General features: G+C 36.8%; 1 protein-coding gene across 4 annotated transcripts in view; it reads left to right on the top strand.

Moving 5' to 3' along the window:
• Window positions 1-20405, top strand: part of CYP39A1 (cytochrome P450 family 39 subfamily A member 1) — a 104492-nt gene that overhangs the window by 39763 nt on the left and 44324 nt on the right. For all 4 annotated transcript variants that reach the window (XM_031012613.3, XM_031012612.3, XM_063707645.1 and 1 more), the window contains one exon: window positions 17074-17207. In XM_031012613.3, coding sequence (XP_030868473.1) covers window positions 17074-17207 — 134 coding nt within the window. The remainder of the gene's footprint in view (window positions 1-17073; window positions 17208-20405) is intronic.

Genomic DNA, 20405 nt, shown 5'->3' with positions numbered 1-20405 from the left:
GTAAAGTGAAAAGTGATATTCTAGGTAAACTCCGTATTGTCTGCTTTATTTTAATTAGTTGATTGGTTTTACTTTATTGCATTTAAGCATCTGTATTTATTCTTGAAATCTTATATATTGTCATTGTTTACCCATATTATAACTTGTATGCAGCTTCCCTTCACTTGGGTGTGTCTCAGCACCATCTTGCCAACCAATAACAACCTTCTTGGAGGACTCCATCATGGCGTATTGTAGACCTGAGTCCCTTCAGTGAACTTAAGCTCATGCTCACTACCCAACTGCAGCCTGCCAGGGCCCAATGGCTGATGGCCAAAGTTGTGTCTGTGACAGATTCTTGGCCCCTTGTGCGATGCATTGCCCAAAATAATGAAGAAAGAGATCAAGGAGCAGAGCCAAGGACGCTCCAGTGGAATTATGAACAGAAGGAAGTTATTTTATTTTAAAAAATTATCTCCATTCCCACCAGTAGCCTGACACTATGAACCTAACACAGAGATTTGGGAGGCTATAGCTTATCATGCAGGAAATTTCTCACATAGCCTCATTTACCTTTGCTAGCCTAGCTTTTAAAATCCAAGAATGGACCCAGGAAATTGTAGATTATGGAGGAGCTTCTTACAAACTACTTCTCATTTATCAACCTTGAAGACCACATATAGATTACTTAAAAAAGTATTTATAAATGCAAGAAAGTTCATTTGAAACTATTCTTTCTACCCCAAATATACAGTTTGGCTATCTTCTTATTCCCTTGGCCTTGAAGATCAGGATGATATCATTTTGGAACTCATAACTTGTGATTTTCCTATCTACTAACCTAGCCATAATGACTAGGGTGAGACTTGCATGTGTAATACCTGGCCCAGGAGAGATTTCTCAGGAAGCTTTATTTCTTCCACTGTTTTCTACCTTTAATACCCAAAGTGGGTCTTGTGATACCCTAGCTCAAGAGATTTTGTGTGAAGTCACTCTCTCCTTTTTCATTGCTTAGCTTCAGTGGCTAAAAGAGATGCCTCTGATAGCTGTAGATTATTTGATATCCCTGTTCATATTTATAAGCTTGGAGATAGGTTCTACTCTGGTGCCTCTCATTTTAAATCTTTCACTATCTTATTCTGGGGCAGCACTGTTGATCTGCTTTATTTGTTCTCTACATTTTTTCATTTAGACACAATTCTTTCTTCAGAGCATTCTGTTGGTGAATTTTTCAAACATTTGGATAATCTTTTTTTTATTCTTTAGGAAATACTAAGGTAAAAACCCTTAAAGTCAGGCTGACATCTCTCCAGAGAACATAAACCAAAAATTTGGACTCAGACTCGGTACACTGGCTTTATAGATAAGGGTATTTCTAGATCAAAATTTATTTCACATATTATTATCTACCCACTGTTATCTTCTTTAGGCAATATTCTCTCCCTGTTATTTATCATGTATTGGACTATATCCTTTATTCCTTGAAAAAAATATCATGAGTATGAGGCATGCTCCATTTTTGTCCTCCAGTAATTAGAGAAATTGATAATCTCTTTTTTAAAATATGAGAGAAGCACTTCTTAAAATAACACCAAATATTATTTTTCAGAATAGAATCTTATATGGTTGACTTGGTATAGTGGCATTGAACTTCTTTTGACATGATAGAATGGGATTTGGGATATTTAATATGTGCACGTACTGATGGAAGAAAGAGTTGGGAGGGTCAGCCTGTCAATTCTCCTTATCTTCCATTGGATGTAATAACCTGTTCTCAGAAACGTTGCAGTCAGTCCTTCATATCTTTCGCACTCCATTGTTATCACTGCCTTTTCCAGGCATTGCCTATTGTTATGAATGTCAAACTGAAACAGCTGAGCAGGATCTACTTCCAAAAGGTTATTACTTGTAATTTTTCAATAGGAATATGTGTCTTTGATAATAAAATCTTATCCTAAATCCTTCACATGCCAAAAGGCCATATCCATCCTTATAAAAGTCAGAACTAGAGCTGAAGGCCAGAAATGACTGAGATGCTTGGAAGAAGCTGGTGGCTGGAGGAGGAGAGTAGAAACATGTGTGGTTTGCCAGGCTACTGCTACAATCCCTGAGGCCCCAGTGCTCATATTCCCAGAGTCCATGGACAATCTCTAGGCTTATTATTTGCTTTCCCCAGTCTGTATTCACCACAGATACTTTAAGCTGCTTTTTAAGCCTTCCTTCTCATGTTACATCTCTCCTTCCTATTCATTTAACTGGTATTTCTCTTGCATAAAGAAATCAGACTGGGGCAGGACCTATATGGAGGAAACTATAAGATTTTTAAAATATGTATGTTTTAAAACAATCTAAATAAAGAAAAAGGCATATCACCTTCCTGGATGGGAAGATTTAATATGAAAATACTAACACTTTTCAGATTACTGTACATATAATGAGAATTCCATTTTTTGGGGGGGTGTAGTTAGCTAAATGATTTAAAACTATATAGAAAAATAACTGTGATTATAAATAAAAATTATTAGAAATGTGACCAGGCGCCATGGCTCACACCTGTAATCCCGGCACTTTGGGAGGCTGAGATGGGAGGATGGCTTGAGACCGGGAGTTTGAGACCAGCCTGGGCAACATAGTGAGATTGTCTCTATGAAAAGTAAAAAATAAAATTTAGCCGGATGTGGTGGCATGCATCTGTAGTCCCAGCTACTTGGGATGCTGAGGTGGGAGGATCACTTGAACCCAGGAGTTCGAGGCTGCAGTGATTTATGATAGTGCCACTGCACTCCAGCCTGGGCAACAAAGTGAGACCCCATCTCTTTGTATACATGAAATGTAAATTAGGCCAGATTCACCCTAATTAAGGCCAGATTTTAATAAGTTATTAAAGCTTATTATAAAACTGCTATAACAAAAGAGTACACAATTGGCACAGGAAAAACAATTGATCCACATAACCCTTGTGTATCTTTTACCAATAAAAATCAACTTTATAATCTTTTCTTTCAAAACTAAAACTGTGGGTAAATAGTTTTTTTAAAAAATTGTTTCACATTGTCAAGACAAAATTTCCCAAATGATCTACATTTGGAAAGAATTAATATTCTAGAAACCTGCACTCAATGGAGAGAACCTATAAAGAATTTGCGGGGATAGCAGTGAGTGAAAAGACATTTAACTTCACAGCTACCATCATGATCTTTCATCTGCTGTCATTCCCTCTTCCTTGAATTTTCTATAATTTGACTTATTATCTTTCCCATAGATATTTTATCTCACACAACATGTATAATAATAAACATGTGCAATTAAAAAAGAGATAAAAGTTTTTTAAGAAACAACAAACCCAAATAGTAAATCATTTTTCTTTGTTAAAGCAATATTTGGGAGGTAATATAGAGTATTGATTTTTATATTGAATTTTTGAAGGGTCTCTCAGCACAGTAAGCTTACAAGTTGCTTGGAATGATAGCACAAGCCTTGTGTGTTAAAGAAGGCTGGAATAGCTTATATTTTACGTATGTGTCCTCAGCTCTGGAGCTTCCCTGTGTGGACCTCCTTCTGTTTTTCCTTCCTTCATTTTCAAGAGGTTTCTGTGAGCTCTCTGACTGAGGCAACAAGACATAACTAATCTCCAGGGACCCATTCTACTCTTTTCAAAAAAGATAAATCAATTTTTTTGATGTTAGGAAAATCACATTTACTGTCTACTGATTTTAGGTACCCAATAAATTTCTTTTTTTTTTTTTTTTTTGAGACGGAGTCTCGCTGTCGCCCAGGCTGGAGTGCAGTCGTGCGGTCTCAGCTCACTGCAAGCTCTGCCTCCCGGGTTCACGCCATTCTCTTGCCTCAGCCTCCCGAGTAGCTGGAACTACAGGCACCCGCCACCACGCCCGGCTAATTTTTTTTGTATATTTAGCACAGATGGGGTTTCATGGTGTTAGCCAGGATGGTCTCGATCTTCTGACCTCGTAATCCGCCCACCTCGGCCTCCCGAAGTGCTGGGATTACAGGCGTGAGCCCACGGTGCCTGGCCCTAAAATTGATTTTTGTATTTGGTAATCAAAGATCAGTTTCACACTATTTCCTTTCAAAATTGAAAGAATAATTGTACAAAAGTGTTTATTGTTTTCTCCATTTAGAGACAAGTCAACAAATACTCGTCTCACAAAAAAATTCCCACAAATCTGTAACCAGCCTATTCTCGCTATCTATAAATAACAGTTATAAAGCCTGTTGTAGGCCAGGCACGATGGCTCACGCCTATAATCCCAGCACTTTGGGAGGCCGAGGTGGGTGGATCACCTGAGGTCAGGAGTTCGAGACCAGCCTGGCCAATATAGTGAAACCCCATCTCTACTAAAAATACAAAAATTAGCCGGGTTCGTGGCAAGTGCCTATAGTCCCAGCTACTCGGGAGGCTGAGGCAGTAGAATCACTTGAACCCAGGAGGCGGAGGTTGCAATGAGCCGAGATTGTGCCACTGCACTCTAGCCTGGGCAACAAGAGTGAGACTCCGTCTCAAAATAAATAAATAAATTAATTAAATAAAACCTATTGTGAATGGTATTATCTACTTCAGATATTATCACCTCCATAAGAGAGAATATATATTTTATTAAAAAGTAGGTATATAATTTTAAAAAATGGAATTGCTGAACATTACTTTTATTGAAGTTTTAAAAATTCCTGAAATGAAGGGAAGGATGTAAGGGTCTCTTTTTTCCCACTCTAGAATACTGACTATTGTAAAGTTTTATTTATTCTTTCTCTTTAGCTTTGTCTCTGTTCTCTAAAAACTGAATTTGTAGGATCTTATCTGGAGGTCTCTGGTTGAGAAAATAAGCCAGAAATCTGAACAGTTACAGTTTTCTACCCTTATTTTCTCACAGGAATTGTTGTCATTGCTTCGTTATTTTTGCATAGAAGTCATACAAATGCTATATATTTTCCAAAACTATTGCATAATTTTCTGAAGTGACAGTATAAACACTAATTTTTTATTATTTGATTTTTACTTTTTGAAGAAATTACTATTGTAAAATTTGAAGAGTAGATTTATTGACCAAATGTTAATAGAAGTCATTGCTGAAGGTTATTGAATCAGTTTGTTTGTTTTTCATCTATTATCTCATGTATATTTATTCCAAGTTCATTCTCCTTCATGTGCACTATGATCTTTTGCACACACTTCAACTTTATATATTTTAAACAAGCTGTTCTAGGAATATGGAAAGGCAGCCTCTGAGAAGGAAAACTTAGTCATGACACAGAGGAGCAAACAGAACTGAGAATTCATGCTTTCAAAAGTAATGAAAGAGGTGGTGAACTGTGTTGGGGTTGCACTCTTTAAATCTTGGAAGGATTTTATTATTTGGATTTTTTTCATCTTTTCATTCTGATTTTCATTCTTGGAGAAGCATAGGGGTTTCCTCAGTATTCAACTCCACTTTGCAACCCCACCTTCCGGTTCAGTCTCCTTGAAATTATGTTTCCAAAGGTCTGAATGAGTTAGTAAATGCCTACCATTCCCCTTCTTTTCTGGCAAAACATGGATTATTTCCCCAAAGTTATTAGTTAAATTTTTAATGAATATTACTTCAAAGCTGTAGAAACAATTATATATATATTTATTTATTTACTTACTATGTCTGCATGTATGCGTGTGTGTGTGTGTGTGTGTGTGTGTGTGTGTGTGTGTGTGTGTATGTGTGTAGGGGGAAGGGGCTTGAAATATTAAGGAGCTAGAGAAGCCATCTCTCAAAGAAGGACATCCTTTAGTGATTCTATTTGACTCATGTTCTTTTCTTTTTTTTTTAAGCCCAAGAAATTTTTGTGATTAATTTTGGAGTTTAAGTTAGCATTCTTTCTGACTCCAACCCATCCTTCCAGGCTTAGTTGAAATTTCAGCCCTAAGTGAGAAGAGACACTTGAATTCTCTTATATGAAACTTAGAGATATTTATATCCAGGTATTTTTTGTGTGTGTTCTTGTTTCCAGGATCCTTTAAGGCAGTGGTTGTGTGTTTCTCATTCCCTTCTCCTCTTTGAGGAAGCAATGTGGCGTAGTAGCAAGGTTGAAGGCTTTCAGTATAGACAGACATAGGTTTGAAGGCCGCTCTGATACTTTCAAGCTTGTCTCCTTGAACATTTTAACCTCTCTGAGGCTCAGTTAGCTGGCAGATATCTATGAAGAATAAATGAAGTGATCCAAAATATTTGTGACATTAGATGGGCAATAAATTAGTTTTATTTCCTCCCTATCTCTTATAGCACCTATGCTTAGGCTAGCACATAACAGATATGGAGCAAATTTACATTGAGTGAATCAATGGCTAAAGTAATAGAATTTCAATTTGTTATAATTATTAACAAATATAACATATGTAATGTGTTATAATACACTTATCATTATGAGTATGCAATCCTAAAACTATGTATAATGTTTTATAAACTTTTTTTGCTATTTCTGAATGCAAGAATCATCATTTCTTTTACTTGATTTTCAACATCCTAAGGTTTGCTTTTATCATGTTTATGCCAAGAGTTAAACAGATGGTTTCTGAATTTTAGCCCAAATCACTCAGTTTCTTTATTGGTCTGTCGTCTGTACTGGTCCCTGTCTCCATTAGACTGTAGCCCTTTTCATGATTACCTTGGCATTCTTCCAAGTGAAGCCTTCTAATTTTAGAGTCACAATGCTGGAAGAACAAATCACAGATGTGCATTGAAGTATGCACAGTATGGGTACGGAGCTATTTCTAAGAGTCATAGTAAAAAAGGTCTTTTACACTAAAGAATTATTCGAAAACTTAGTGTATTTCCTTTTCTTTTTCTTTGTATGGTCCAAGAATGCTGCATTATTTTTCTCACATGACACTGACATTTGAGAAACTAAAAATATTTTATCAAAATATTTATTTTCCAAATGTAGGCTACATCTCTAATACATTTATAGGTCATAATTTTAAATGTTTTCAATTCAAAACAAGCTTCCGTTTCTGTATTATTAATATAAAACGTTTTACCCTTTTTAACTTACTAAGAGTACTTTATCCAAAAATGTTTTTCTGAAGGAGGTCAAGAACTTCACCATTACTAGAGTCCAAACTTTTCCAAGACCAGAATTATGCAATATGTAGGTCACTGTGGAGTCTCTTGGATTTTCACAGATCTGATTTCAAACACAAACTGACTGTTAGTTGCCACCTATCCTTGGTCAAGTAGAAAGATACTTCTTTTCGGCATCCTATAGCTGCAGTAAAATAAAATAGAAAAAAAGTAGAGGAATTGTTTGATTGATTTGTCCAGTGTAGATGCTGTAAATAGATTTTGAGAGAAAACAAATTTTTTGAAAAGTAAGATTTAGAATTTAAATTGTAAGCTACTGCTAATTTATTTATAATGTCCATTTGTGAAGTGCCCTAGCTTGCTGGAACCACCTTGGTTTTTAAAATAAAGGTAAATTGTTTGGACCCCATCTCAGGTTTCTAATTATCTTTGGAGGGAGAAATGGGAGAGGAGGCAAGAGGTAGAGGCTTGTTTTTTCTAGCCTTCTCTTGATTCCTAGTTCCTGCATTTGCTGATTTTGCAATTTCTAAACTCTTTCCCTTCTGCATGTCTGCCACGCTTTCTGCATTGCATTGCCTCACTGGACATCCTCCAGCTCTTTATTTCCCAAAGTGTTAAGTTAATGTTAGCTGATTTTATTAAAATATTAAAAATATGGGACAAGGAAAGTAAAAATTACATTGCAGTCAGAAACAACTTAAAAGTCCTGTCTGCCAAAGAATTTTCCTTGACACTCTACTAGGTTATCAGTGACCTATCATTGAAGCTGGGCCCTCTCTCTTCTTGGAAATCCCCAGCTTTGTCTTCCTTACCTTGCACACTGGCAGCCCCAGTTGCCTTTCACTTCCTGTGCAAAGCCACTCACTCTCCCTTTGTCTCACCATGGACATTCAGGGGTTCTAACATAGGACTTCGTCTTCTCATATATACTGCTAGGCAGTGGTTTTCTTGCTTTCTTTTTCTAGAGTACGTTCTAGAACAAGCTTGTCCAACCTGAGGTCCGCAGGCCACATGTGGCCCAGGATGGCTTTGAATGCGACCCAACACAAACTTGTAAAGTTTCTTAAAACATTATGAGATTTATGCATGGACCTTTTTAAGCTCATCAGCTATTGTTAGTGTTAGTATTTTATATGTAGCCCAATGCAATTCTTTCTCCTGCAATGTGGCCCAGAGAAGCCAAAAGATTGGATACCTGTATTCTAGAAGAATTTTGTGTCCCCTCATAGATTTTTAAATTGATGTCTAATAGTTGCTATCTTATGTTTAAGTAATTGCAAAGGATATCATTCCTGGTATATTTTCTACATGTTCTTAGTCTATTTAAAATACATATCAAAAGTTGCAGATTTATTATAGTTCACTCAGTTATGAAAAATGGGTACCATATAACCTAATTCTCAAAGCCAGTTCTTATTACCAAACTAATCATCCAATCCAATTTATCTTCTAACAGAAAAGGTCTGATTTCGTTCTTTCAATTCAAATAAACATGTTAATATGTGTTGCTGTGACACTCATCTCACTGATTCTAAGATCATCAGGTGGACAAACATGGTTTGTAAGCAAGGACTAGTGGACAAATAGGTGAAAGAAGACATGTCTGCTTTTGGTATTTCTTTCCTGTGCCTGTTTTACTTTGCTCTCAAGGGCTTTTCCCTTAGGTTCCATGTGTTATCTAATTGCCCTTTTGTTTGGCAGCCAAGAGATGTTTATACCTCAAGGAAAAAGCACTAGAGTAAAAATCGGGATAGCTGAGAGGCAAGATATTCCATCGTAAAGTCAGGAAAAGGTGATTGTATTGGGGAGATGGGAAAAGAGAACTGGGCCACAGTCTTTTCTTCAACAGATCAGTTTTAGAAAAGAGTGACTATGGAAGTTGAGTATCAGGGAATTGATTTCCTTAAGATTATTTGCTCTCATATGCCCTCTGGGTATGTGAATATAATTCAAAGATGATTATAATGTATTCTAAACAAAGACATTTTCCTTATAAAATATAGACTACTTCTTAGGGAAAGAAATTTTCCTTGTAAAATATAGACTACCTCTTAGGGAAAGCATATTGTAAAATAAGCATATTTTACAGGGTTATCCAGATACTATGCTAGGCATTGTATACTTGACTTGGTTATATAAATGATATGTACAGTGAAGACTACATAGAATTTATAGTATTGTAAAATTCAAATGCTGGAATAAAATCTGGACTTCTAAGCAATAGGAAGTACAGTGAGGAGCAAACCAGTAGCTTGTCCCCTTGATGTCCCCTAGGCAGGGGCAAACTTTTTCTATATAAGGCAGAGAGTAAATATATAGGCTTTATGGAACATAAGTTCTCTTTCACCACTCTGCTATTGTAGTGTGAAAACAGCCATAGACGTGTAAACGAGTGAGTAAACCAAAAAGTATCTGAGACAGGTCTCAATCAATTTAGAGGTTTATTTTGCCAAGGTTAAGGATGTGCCTGGGAAAAAGGAACACAAAACCACAGGGACATTTGTGAGTCCTGCTTTTTCCAAAGAGAGTTTGGGGTCTTCCATGTTTAAAGGAGGAAGAACAGGCAGTGGGGGAAAGAGGAAGGGGAGAAAAAAGGAGGGTAGATAAAAGGGGCAAGTGCTTGCATTCTTTTGGGTCTTTGATCAGTGTTCACTGAATCCACATTTTACATGTGAAAGAGGTGATAGAGGAATAGTCAACTGTATATTCATCTAGCCCACAGAAAATGGTCAATTTATATAAGTAAACATAGAGTAGCTACCTGTGGGGACCTCTGGCCTTCTATCTGGCCTTATCTGTAGCTATTTGCTTAGGAACAAAAGGAAAGGCAGTTCCAGCTTAATATTTCCCTTTGGCATAGTGAATTTGAGGTCCTGAGATTTTATTTTTCTTTCACATTCCCAATAAAACTTCATTTACAAAGTCAAGCAGTGAGCTGGATTTGGTCTATTGGCCATAATTTGCCAACCCATACCCTACGCTATGGCTGCATACAGGGGAGAAGGAGAATAGGGTCCAATATATGTGGCTGCATGTAAGCTCCAGACTTTTGTAGCTGTAAAAATGATATAATTTTGAACCATTTCTGAAATCCTGGCCAGTTAAAAATTCAATCATAATTGATCATCACATTATTTAGTTTTATTGTTCAGAAGAAGAAATAAAGCTTTTTTCCCCCCCATTTTATATTTAGTGGCTTTCAGTGTCAATATATCCAGTCAGGATTTCTGATTTAAATCATAATTTTTACCCACTAATTGTATTTACCTACATTTTATAAAATAGAAAAGATAATTTAAAAATTGGCAATAATAACTGCTTTAAGCCTAGACTATCTAATAATAAAATCCAAGGATGTCTTCTACCTCTTTTAATTCAGCACTGTGGTTCTTTTTTTTTTTTTTTTTTGAGACATGCGCCACCACGCCCGGCTGATTTTGTATTTTTAGTAGAGACGGGGTTTCTCTGTGTTGGTCAGGCTGGTCTTGAACTCCTGACTTCAGGTGACCCACCCACCTCGGCCTCCCAAAGTGCTGGGAATACAGGCATGAGCTACCACGCCCAGTCCAGCACTGTGGTTCTTAGAGTGTGGTACCTGGACCAAGAGCATCAGTATCACCTGGAAATTTTCCAGAAATGCAAACTCTTGGGCCCCACATCCAACCTATTGAGTCAGAAACTTTTGGATCCCTGCAATCTGTGTTTTCACAAGCCTTCCACATGATGCTGATGCATGCTTAAGATTTGAGAACCACTTGTCTAGTATATATCAGGTTTTTACTAACTCTTTTTTACTTAAAGATTTTTACATTCTCCCTCAGAAACGTCTTTCAAATTTGACTTCTCTACATACCTCCCATTGCTGTTACACAAATTAAAAGCTTCCTAATTAACCTCACCTTCCACCATTTTAGACATGCATTCATTCCATCCATCCATCCATCCATCTATCCATCCATCCATCCATCCATCCCACCATCCATTTATTCAATAAAAATATATAGAGTACCTACTGTATGCTGGACACTGTGTTAGATACTGGATGTACATCGAAGAACAGATCTAACAAGATTCTGAAACACATGTAATCACATCCTATTTGGGGGATCCCGGGTTATTTTATATATTAATAGGAACTATAAGGGAAATAAAATGAAATAATAGTGATTAGGGAGATGTTAGTTGGGGTGGTCAGGAAAGTGTTTCTGCAGAGGAGAATTTTTAGCTGAGAGCTAAAAGGTGAAAGGGATCCAGCCTTTCAAACAGTTGGAAAAGCCAGAGGAAATAATAATAATAAGTAACCTGAGGACGGGCATGGTGGCTCACGCCTGTAATCCCAACAACTTTGGGAGGCTGAGATGGGCGGATCACCTGAGGTCAGGAGTTGGAGACTAGCCTGGCCAACATGGTGAAACCCTGTCTCTAAATAATAATAATAATAATAATAATAAGTAACGAGATTTTGCCACATGCCAATTATAGTGGTAAGCGCTTTACACGTATTAACACTTTTAATCCTGACAGCAACCTTGTGGGCACATACTTTCTATATTTCCATTTTATATGTAAGCAAACTGAGGCATAGAGAGGTTGGATAATTTACAAAGGTCACATAGCCTCTAGGATTCAGTGTGAGATGGGACTAGAGGGATAGATACGGCTTTATTTGCCAAAGTGAGAATGTTGGATTTAATTCTAAATAGTATTGAAGCCATTCGTGGGTCCTGAGACGGTACTGACTTGGTCTTATTTACAAAGGGGTTGTAGAGGAGCCAGGTGGGAGCAGGAAGCATAATGAAGGCTGTCACCCTGGACCAGGTGAGAAATATTCACGGCTTGGACAAGAGTGGTAGCAATGGAGATGGAATGATGTGGATGGAAGTAGGATTTAGTTTGCAAATAATAACAAATTTTGCTGATTGTTTAAGGAAGTTAAAGGGAAAGGAAGGACAAAGGAAAACTGTTTCTCTACACACAACACTTCTGACACAAATGTGTGGGTTTTCCACACCAAACAATTCTCCATTTCTCTTCAGATATCAACTGGGTGTCCTAGAACTTAATTCAATTCTGACACTAACTGCATGACATTACCACAGATCCACAGGTTAGGGGCTCAGTCCTGCAAGACTCTCCCCAACTTCAGATGCCCATTGAAATTAGTACAGCCCCAGGTTATGCGCACTTCTGTCCAACTTGTCTACAAATCGGGAGTTTTCCACAACCACCTCTTTAGATTTGATAATTTGTTGTAAGGGCTCACAGAACTCAGGGAAACACTATGCTTACTATTTCTGGTTCATTACAAAGGATATTAGAAACTATACACATGAATAGCCAGATGAAGAAGCACATAGGGCAAGGTTTGGAAGAGTCCCAAGCATAGGAGCTTCTTTCTCTGAAGTTGGGTGTGTTACCCTCTGGCACATGCATGTGTTCACCAACCCAGAAGCTCTTTGAACCCCTTTATTGAGGGATTTTATGGAAGTTACAGTACAAAGGCATGATTAATTAATTCATTCTCCATTGGTGACTAGCTGAATCCCCAGCCCACCTCCCTTCCCCAGAGGCTGGGGAATGGGGCTGACAGTTCCAATCCTCTCATCTCATGGTTGGTTCCTTTGACAACTAGCCCCTAATTTCCAAGAGTCACTTCATTAGCATAGTCAGGTGTAATCGAAAGGGGCTTATTTGCTGGGCAGGGTGGCTCACACCTGTAATACCAGCACTTTTGAAGGCTGAGGTGGGCAGATCACTAGAGGTCAGGATTTCAAGACCAGCCTGGCCAACATGGCAACACCCCGTCTCTACTAACAATACAAAAAAATAGCTGGGTGTAGTGGCACTTGCTGGTAATCCCAGCAACTCAGGAGGCTGAATCGCTTGAACCTGGGAGTCATAGTTTGTAGTGAGCCAAAATCGCTCCACTGCACTCCAACTTGGATAACAGAGCGAGTCTCCATGTCAAAAAAAAAAAAAGAAAAGAAAAAAGAAAAGAAAAGAAAAGAAAGGGGCTTATTATGTATGAATACCAAAAGATGCTCCTCTCTCCCCTATCATTCAAGAAATTGCAAAGGTTTTAGGAGATCTGTGTTAGGAACCACAGACCAAATATATATTTATTATATCACAATATCAAACAGAATTATCATGGATGATTTCTAGGTTTGAACTTGAGCAGCTGGGCAAACATTGTTACCATTTTCTGCAATGGCAAGACCAAGGGAAGAAAGGCTTTATTTCAGCGGGACAAGTGAAGAGTTCTGTGTAGGCCAGTGTTGCTTTGAGATGCCTTTTAGACATGCAAACAAAGCCAATGAGAAGCCAGTTGGATAACAATAATCTGGAGCTCACAAAAGGGATGAAGGCAAAAAATGTTATTGTAGGTGTCACTAGTCCACTGATGGTATTTTATAGAAAAGTGTTTGTTTGAGTCCCCCAGGAGGATAATGTAGAGAAGAGGGCCCAGAACTGACACCTGGCAGTCTTGGGGTACATTCAGAAGTTGGATAGAGGGAAAGATACCTCCTGTCATCTCTGGATTCACCTGAGCAGACATGGAACCTCACTTCCATGTATGAGCAGACTTGTATGAGCAGTCTGGAACCTCAGTGGAACACCCTTGGAAGAGAGGGTGGATCCATTACCAAACCGCCAAGAACCAGTGCGACAGCTTGTTCTGATCTGCATCTACAGTTGATTGACCTAGTACTTGCTACACCAGACTCTATTTCACACTGATTTCCTGTTATCTGAACATGCTCTTTATTTTTGTGTATCTGATTTTTTCTTCAGATTTTTTTCTTAAAGCCTCTCTGACACTTCCCTCCCCCATCTGGTCACTGTCACCGCTGTGCTCCTATAGCGAGTTGCACACTTTAATGTGATAGCGCTTATTGCATTAACCACTTTTAGTTCTCTGTCTTCTCTATCAGACTCTTCAGAGCCAGAGACATGACCTACATCTTCATACTCAGCACTTGCAAACTACCTATAGGGTCTCAGTCTCTGCAGATATCTACTGAACAAATAATGGAAGGAATTCCTCAGACCTGGCCCCCAATTCGTGTTGCATATGCAACCCCACACGCCAATCTCTAAATTTTCTCCCAATAAAGGTTTCAGGAGAAAGAATAACTTTATTAGCTACGGAGTAAAAGTAGATAGGAAGGTGTGGTTTCTAAAGAGTCATTATTAAATTCACATTAATAGTAACGGTAATAATAAATAAAAAGTAAATCAGCACCACCTTGTACTGAACACTTAGTACGTACTGGGCACCACTCTAAGTTTGTGTGTCATTCATAAACTAATTCAAAAATTAGAACCTCAGGATTTCTCATTTTAACATTGTCTAGACAAAGCACTTATTCTTTCTTTAATTTTTCATCTTATAGTCTTTTTGATGGTAAAGATCTCCAAAACTTAAATTTCTTATATTTCCTTAGCACTTTATTCTCCAGTGAATGCCAAACAAACATTTGTCTGTTTGATTTAGCAATGATATCTGTTACATATGCAAAATCTCAGCCACTTTTCAAATAAAGAATTCTGACCATGGCTTTTCTAAATTATTTTTCCGAATTAGTTTAGAAAATGTTGGGATAGTTTGGGGAAAATGTAAACTAAGTAAAATGTATGGTACCCCTGTCTTTCCATAGTGTATCAAGACAGTTTTCAGTTGGTGATCATGTTTTTAGTTCTTAATAACTACTCATAGATTATGCCATGTGCATGAAAGTTTATGCCATGTGCTAGTAATCTTCAGACATTAAAAACAGGGTTGGTTTGCTTTTTTGGAGGATTGCCTTGGAAATAATCTGTATCCTAATTTATATAGCTAGTTATCTTTTATGTAGCTAATGATTTGCTTGTATGGATATTGGTAGAAGACAGATTCCATGTTACAAAAAGTTTGGGAATATCAGTGTAAATAACTGTTTTATTGCAGGATTTCTTAAAGCCTGTAATACACTAATGTGTCCAGTGAATCACCAATAATATGTAGCATTTTTCATATTTGGTTGCCCATGAACCTTTTTCCTCCTTCATACGTTTGACATCTTGCAAATATTTCATAGAACGCAATTTGGAAAAACTGTGGCATTTAGGTTGTGAAGATGCAGAGGCATACTTATTGTTTTCCAATCTTTGTTATGGAAAAGGAAAACCAACAGTTTTGTTGGGCAATGCCTGCAGAGATTACAACAAAAATCCCATAAAGGTGCTTATCTCCTTTTAATATTAGATTGCTCAGATCTGAGCAAATAAGCAGAAGGTCTTAATTTAATACAGAATAGTGCTGTATATCACTGTTTCATTGTTGAGGTGTTAACCCTCCCTCAGCCTAGGACAGGAAGTTTCCAATTTCTCTAGCCTCCGGATTTTCCAGAATGGCATTTAGGATCGTCTGTAGTATGGCCTTAGTGGATCTCTCACTGTTCCATCACATATGTCTCACCTTCTGGGCAAACTGGACCCATTGCCATTTTCTAAATATACTCATGTTGTCTGCAGTCTTACTTTTGTTCTTCCTCTTTGCCTAAAATATCCACCCATTCACCTCCCTATGTTGAAGTTGGACCATTTGCTAATTTAATATATATTTACTGGGCTCGACTCTATGCAAGAAACTAATCATATTTGTAGTTTTAGAGAAAGATATTCATAAAATATTTTCTTTTTCATCTAGTTGGATGTGAACCCTATCTGCTTTAAACTACCTTAGATGTGAACCCTATCTGCTTTTAACTACCTTAGAATATTTTACATCTTAGAAAATAGTTTCTTTGCCTGCGTGATGTACCAGTCAACTGTGTGCTTGTCTCTTACCTCCTAGTAGACTAAGTGTATTGCAAGCAAGAGCTGCGCCTTAGTTATTGTAATACTGGTACAGCTGTCTCAGCTCCTGGTCCCTACGTGGTACTTAAGAATCTGTCAGGTTGAATGGAGTTCATAGGTTCCTAGACTCCACTAACCAAAGGTGTTTGCTTCTGACTCCTTAGGAATTCTATCTATACTGACAGAAAAGGTTTCCCAGGCAGCACCCAATAAACCTTTTCCTGCAAAATGGGCTTGCTTTTGAACACGCCTCATCCAGAGTCAAAGAGAGACATGGCTGGAGATCCTAGTTGTACTCTTACCCACTCATTCCCAAGATGGTCTGAAAGCAAATGTGAAGAAGAGAAATGCGTTGACTTAATTAAACTGACAATATTGTTGTTGACTTTTCTTAAGCAAATACTGTCAAAAACAAATTGAAAGCTCCGTTGTTTCAAGTAATTTTCAAAATGTAAACATTTTACTTGAAATATTGTTAACTAAACTGTCTAATTTGACTAAAAGTTCCTGCCATTACTTTAGATGGTACAAAGGTTGATGGTTGATACCCCTCGTCCACCCCGCCCCCTCCTTTTTCAGGTGCTTTCAGTCTAAAGATCAAATAAAGTATGCACATCACGTTAAGAAAGTTTGATGCACCTGTGTTTAGAGGGCGTCTTCACTCTTCCAGCTCAGATACTTGTTGCCCCATTGCCCCTTTTCCAGTTGTTTTTTTGAAATGAATGATTTAGGGGAAAAAAAAAGCAATTCAAAAGGGTAAAGGCAGAAGAAAAAGGCCAGATGGCTTCTCGTATCTTTTTCTTTGTGCTTTTGATGTAGTCTTTTATTGCTTTTTACATAAGTGGAATGAGAATTTAGACAAGAAAAAGATGAGTAAAACCTTTCTGACAAGGACTGTCTTAGCTATTTGATAGCTATAAGACTGTGGGAACCTAAGTTGGATACCAATCCATCACATTACAGTAATCAACATTGGCTTAGTTTTTTATGTCATACATTTTACCTTGTCAAGAGGAAAGTGATAAAGAAAAAGAGGCAATTAATGACTAAACCTGTAATAGGTAATAGTAATAGGAACACTTTACTTGCTGTCAGAGGCAACATCTAACCTCTGCTGATGAGCTTACATGAAATCACTTTCTGACCTCTGTAGTCTATTTATTTCTCATTAAAAATTTTTTTACAGGCAAAGATAAGATTAAAGTGTCTGAGGATGACCTGGAGAAACTCCTTCTAATTAAATGGTGTGTTTTGGAAACGATTCGTTTAAAAGCTCCTGGTGTCATTACTAGAAAAGTGGTGAAGCCTGTTGAAATTTTGGTAAGCTTTGGTTTGGTTTTAAATTAATAAACCTTCTACAAAAAAAGTACACATTTTGCCCACATATATTTTTCAGGTTGACATATCTTGATTTATTTTTACTTGACAAATAAATATTTTGTATATTTGTTATGTACAACATGTGGTTTTGAAATATGTATACATTATGGAATGGCTAAATCAAACGAATTAAAATATGCATCACTTCACTTGCTTATCAGTTTTCTGTGCAAGAAGACTAAAAATCTATTCTCTTGGTAATTTTCAGGAAAACAATATGTCGTTACTAGGAATAGTCACATGTTATACAATAGACCTCTTGAACTTACTCCTCCTGTCTAACTGAAGTTTTGTATCCTTTGACTAATACCTCTCCAGGTCCTCCTCCACCCCTTCTTTACCCTTCAATCACCAGTAACTACCATTCTACTCTATTTCTGAGCTCACTTTTTTAGATTCAACATATAAGTGAAAATACACTTATATGTGGTTTGTCATTCTTCCTGGCTTGTTTCACTTAACAAAATGTTTTCCGGTTTCATTCATGTTGTCACAAATGAGAGCATTTCCTTCTTTTTAAAGGTTAAATAGTATTCCATTATGTATATATACATTTTATAAACATGGGAGTGCAGATACGTCTTCAACATACTGATTTCATTTCCTTTAGATATGTACCCAGTAGTGGGATTGCTAGATCATATAGTAGTTCTATTTTTAATTTTTTGAGGAACCTTCATACTGTTTACCATATGGCTATACTAATTTACATTCCCACCGATAGTGTGCAAGTGTTCCCTTTTCTCTACATCCTCTTCCACAATTATCTTTCATCTTTATGGTATAGCCATTCTACAGGAGCAAGGTGATAGATCCTTGTGTTTTTAATTTATATTTTCTTGATGATTAGTAATGTTGAGCATTTTTTTATACCTGTTGGCTGTTTGTATGCCTTCTTTTGAGAAATGTCTATTCAGATGCCCATTTTTAAAAATCAGTTTTTTTGTTTTTGTTTTTTACTATTCAGTTGTTTAAGTTTCTTGCATATTTTGGATATTAACCTCTTGTCAGATGCATGGCCTGCAAAAATTTTCCCCCATTAGGTTGTCTCTTCATTCTGTTGATTGTTTCTTTGGCTATACATAAGCTTTTTAGTTTAATGTAATCCCATTTTTCTATTTTTGCTTTGGTTACCTGTGCTTTTGGATTCATATTCTCAAAAAATTGTTGCCCAGATCACTGTTGTGGGGTCTTTTCCCATATGTTTTCTTCTGGTAGTTTACAGTTTCAGGTCTTACTTTCAAGTCTTTAATCTATTACAGTTGATTTTTGTATATGGAGTGAAATACAGGTCTAATTTCATTCTTATAAATGTGGATGTCCAGTTTTCCCAACATCATTTATTGAAGAAACTGTCCATTTTCTATTGTATGTTCTTGGAACCTTTGTTGAAATTCAATTGACTGTAAATGTGTGTATTTATTCTGAGGCTGTCTATTCTGTTCTATTGATCTATGTGCCTGGTTTTATGCCAGTACCATGCTGTTTTGATTACTGTAGCTTTATAATATATTTTGAAGTCAAATAGTATGATGATTCAGCTTTATTCTTTGTTCAAGGGTCTTTTGTAGTTTCATATGTTTTTTCTATTTCTCTAAAAATGTCATTAGAATTTTGATAGCATATATTATGTAATTTCTTGAATTCCATTGAGCACGAAATGACCCTAGAACAGGTTATTAATAAGAGTTTTGTAGCAATGTTTCATTAATATAGATATTTATCTTATGGCAAGTACTTTAAGTAAAACATAATAACCCTTTAATAATCATTCTGGCCATCTGATTCTGAATCAGAATCAATATAAGCCTATTTAAATCAGGCAGGTGAATTGAATGGTCTCTTGTCTACTGATTCAACCAACATGAATTTCTTAGCATCAATGAGCTAAGGAATTCAGGATGTGAAGAAAGTTATTTTGCATAGCTGGAAGACAATTTTAGGCCACAGATTACAGATATGGGAACAGATAACAGGAATATATTGGATAATCTCAATTTATATTAGGAGGCAGCAGCTGAGTGAAGGTGAGAGGATTTTCTATGGACAAAGTAGAAGGAAATTCTCAAGTGCACCATGAAAGGGTATGTGCACATGGCAGACTTATTAGTTAAATATTTGTGAATCAATATGGCATAACAAATTACTTTTTTTGAAATGACTTGACTTAGGGCCTGCATTATCCAAATGGATCACATTTAGTCGGTCCTCTACTATTGTTTGCTTCTTTATATGCAGCTTGAGAGTGCTTGGATTCAAACCAAGGAAATTTTGTAATAGAACACAGATAAAAATCCAAATTTTGTAAAAGTTGAAACTTTTGCTTCCAAAGGAGGCATGATTTATTTAACTGATCTTATGTAAATTAGAGTATTTAGTTTTTGTGGGATTTCAACGGTTCATACTTTTATTTATTTTTATTTTATTTTAATTTTTTTGAGACAGGGTCTCACTCAGTCACCGAGGCTGGAGTGCAGTGACACAATCTCAGCTCACCACAACCTACAAGTAGCTCTTCCATGGTCTTTTAACCTCATATATTAGTCAGGATTATGTTATAAAGGGAGTTGTAACTTTTGTTGGGGCTGTTAACCTCTCATATTCTTTCAAAAGTAATTTTACTTATTTTGACAACTTTGCCAGAAGAGATACCCATGCTCAAACACATGCGCATAGATGTATACTCTTGCATGCACAATACCCCATCTGCACAACCTCTTAAATGTACTACCGCAACTATCTAATATTCTGTTAGTATGACATTAATATAGAAACCAAAGTTTCAGCATAGTGTAAATCTGTCATTAAAATTTTTTTAACACTAATTCTTCACTTTTTATGCATCTAGAGAGTTTTCACATTTATTTCAGTGGTCACATAATAGTCCATTTTCTTGAAAGCATAAATATTTAGTGGTTTTTGACTCTTCAGAATTTAGATTGTTTTACTTTGTGGTTATGTTAATGTGGTAATTATTTACATCTCTGTTGCCCATGCTGGAGTGCAGTGACATGATCTTGGCTCACTGCAACTACCGCCTCCCAGGTTCAAGCAATTCTCCTGCCTCAGCCTCCCAAGTAGCTGAGATTACAGGAATGTGCCATCATGCCCAGTTGATTTTTGTATTTTTAGTAAAGC

Source organism: Gorilla gorilla, chromosome 5 (assembly GCF_029281585.2).
Source record: "Gorilla gorilla gorilla isolate KB3781 chromosome 5, NHGRI_mGorGor1-v2.1_pri, whole genome shotgun sequence".
Classification (NCBI taxonomy): domain Eukaryota; kingdom Metazoa; phylum Chordata; class Mammalia; order Primates; family Hominidae; genus Gorilla; species Gorilla gorilla.
This window is presented reverse-complemented; position numbering and strand designations above follow the sequence as displayed.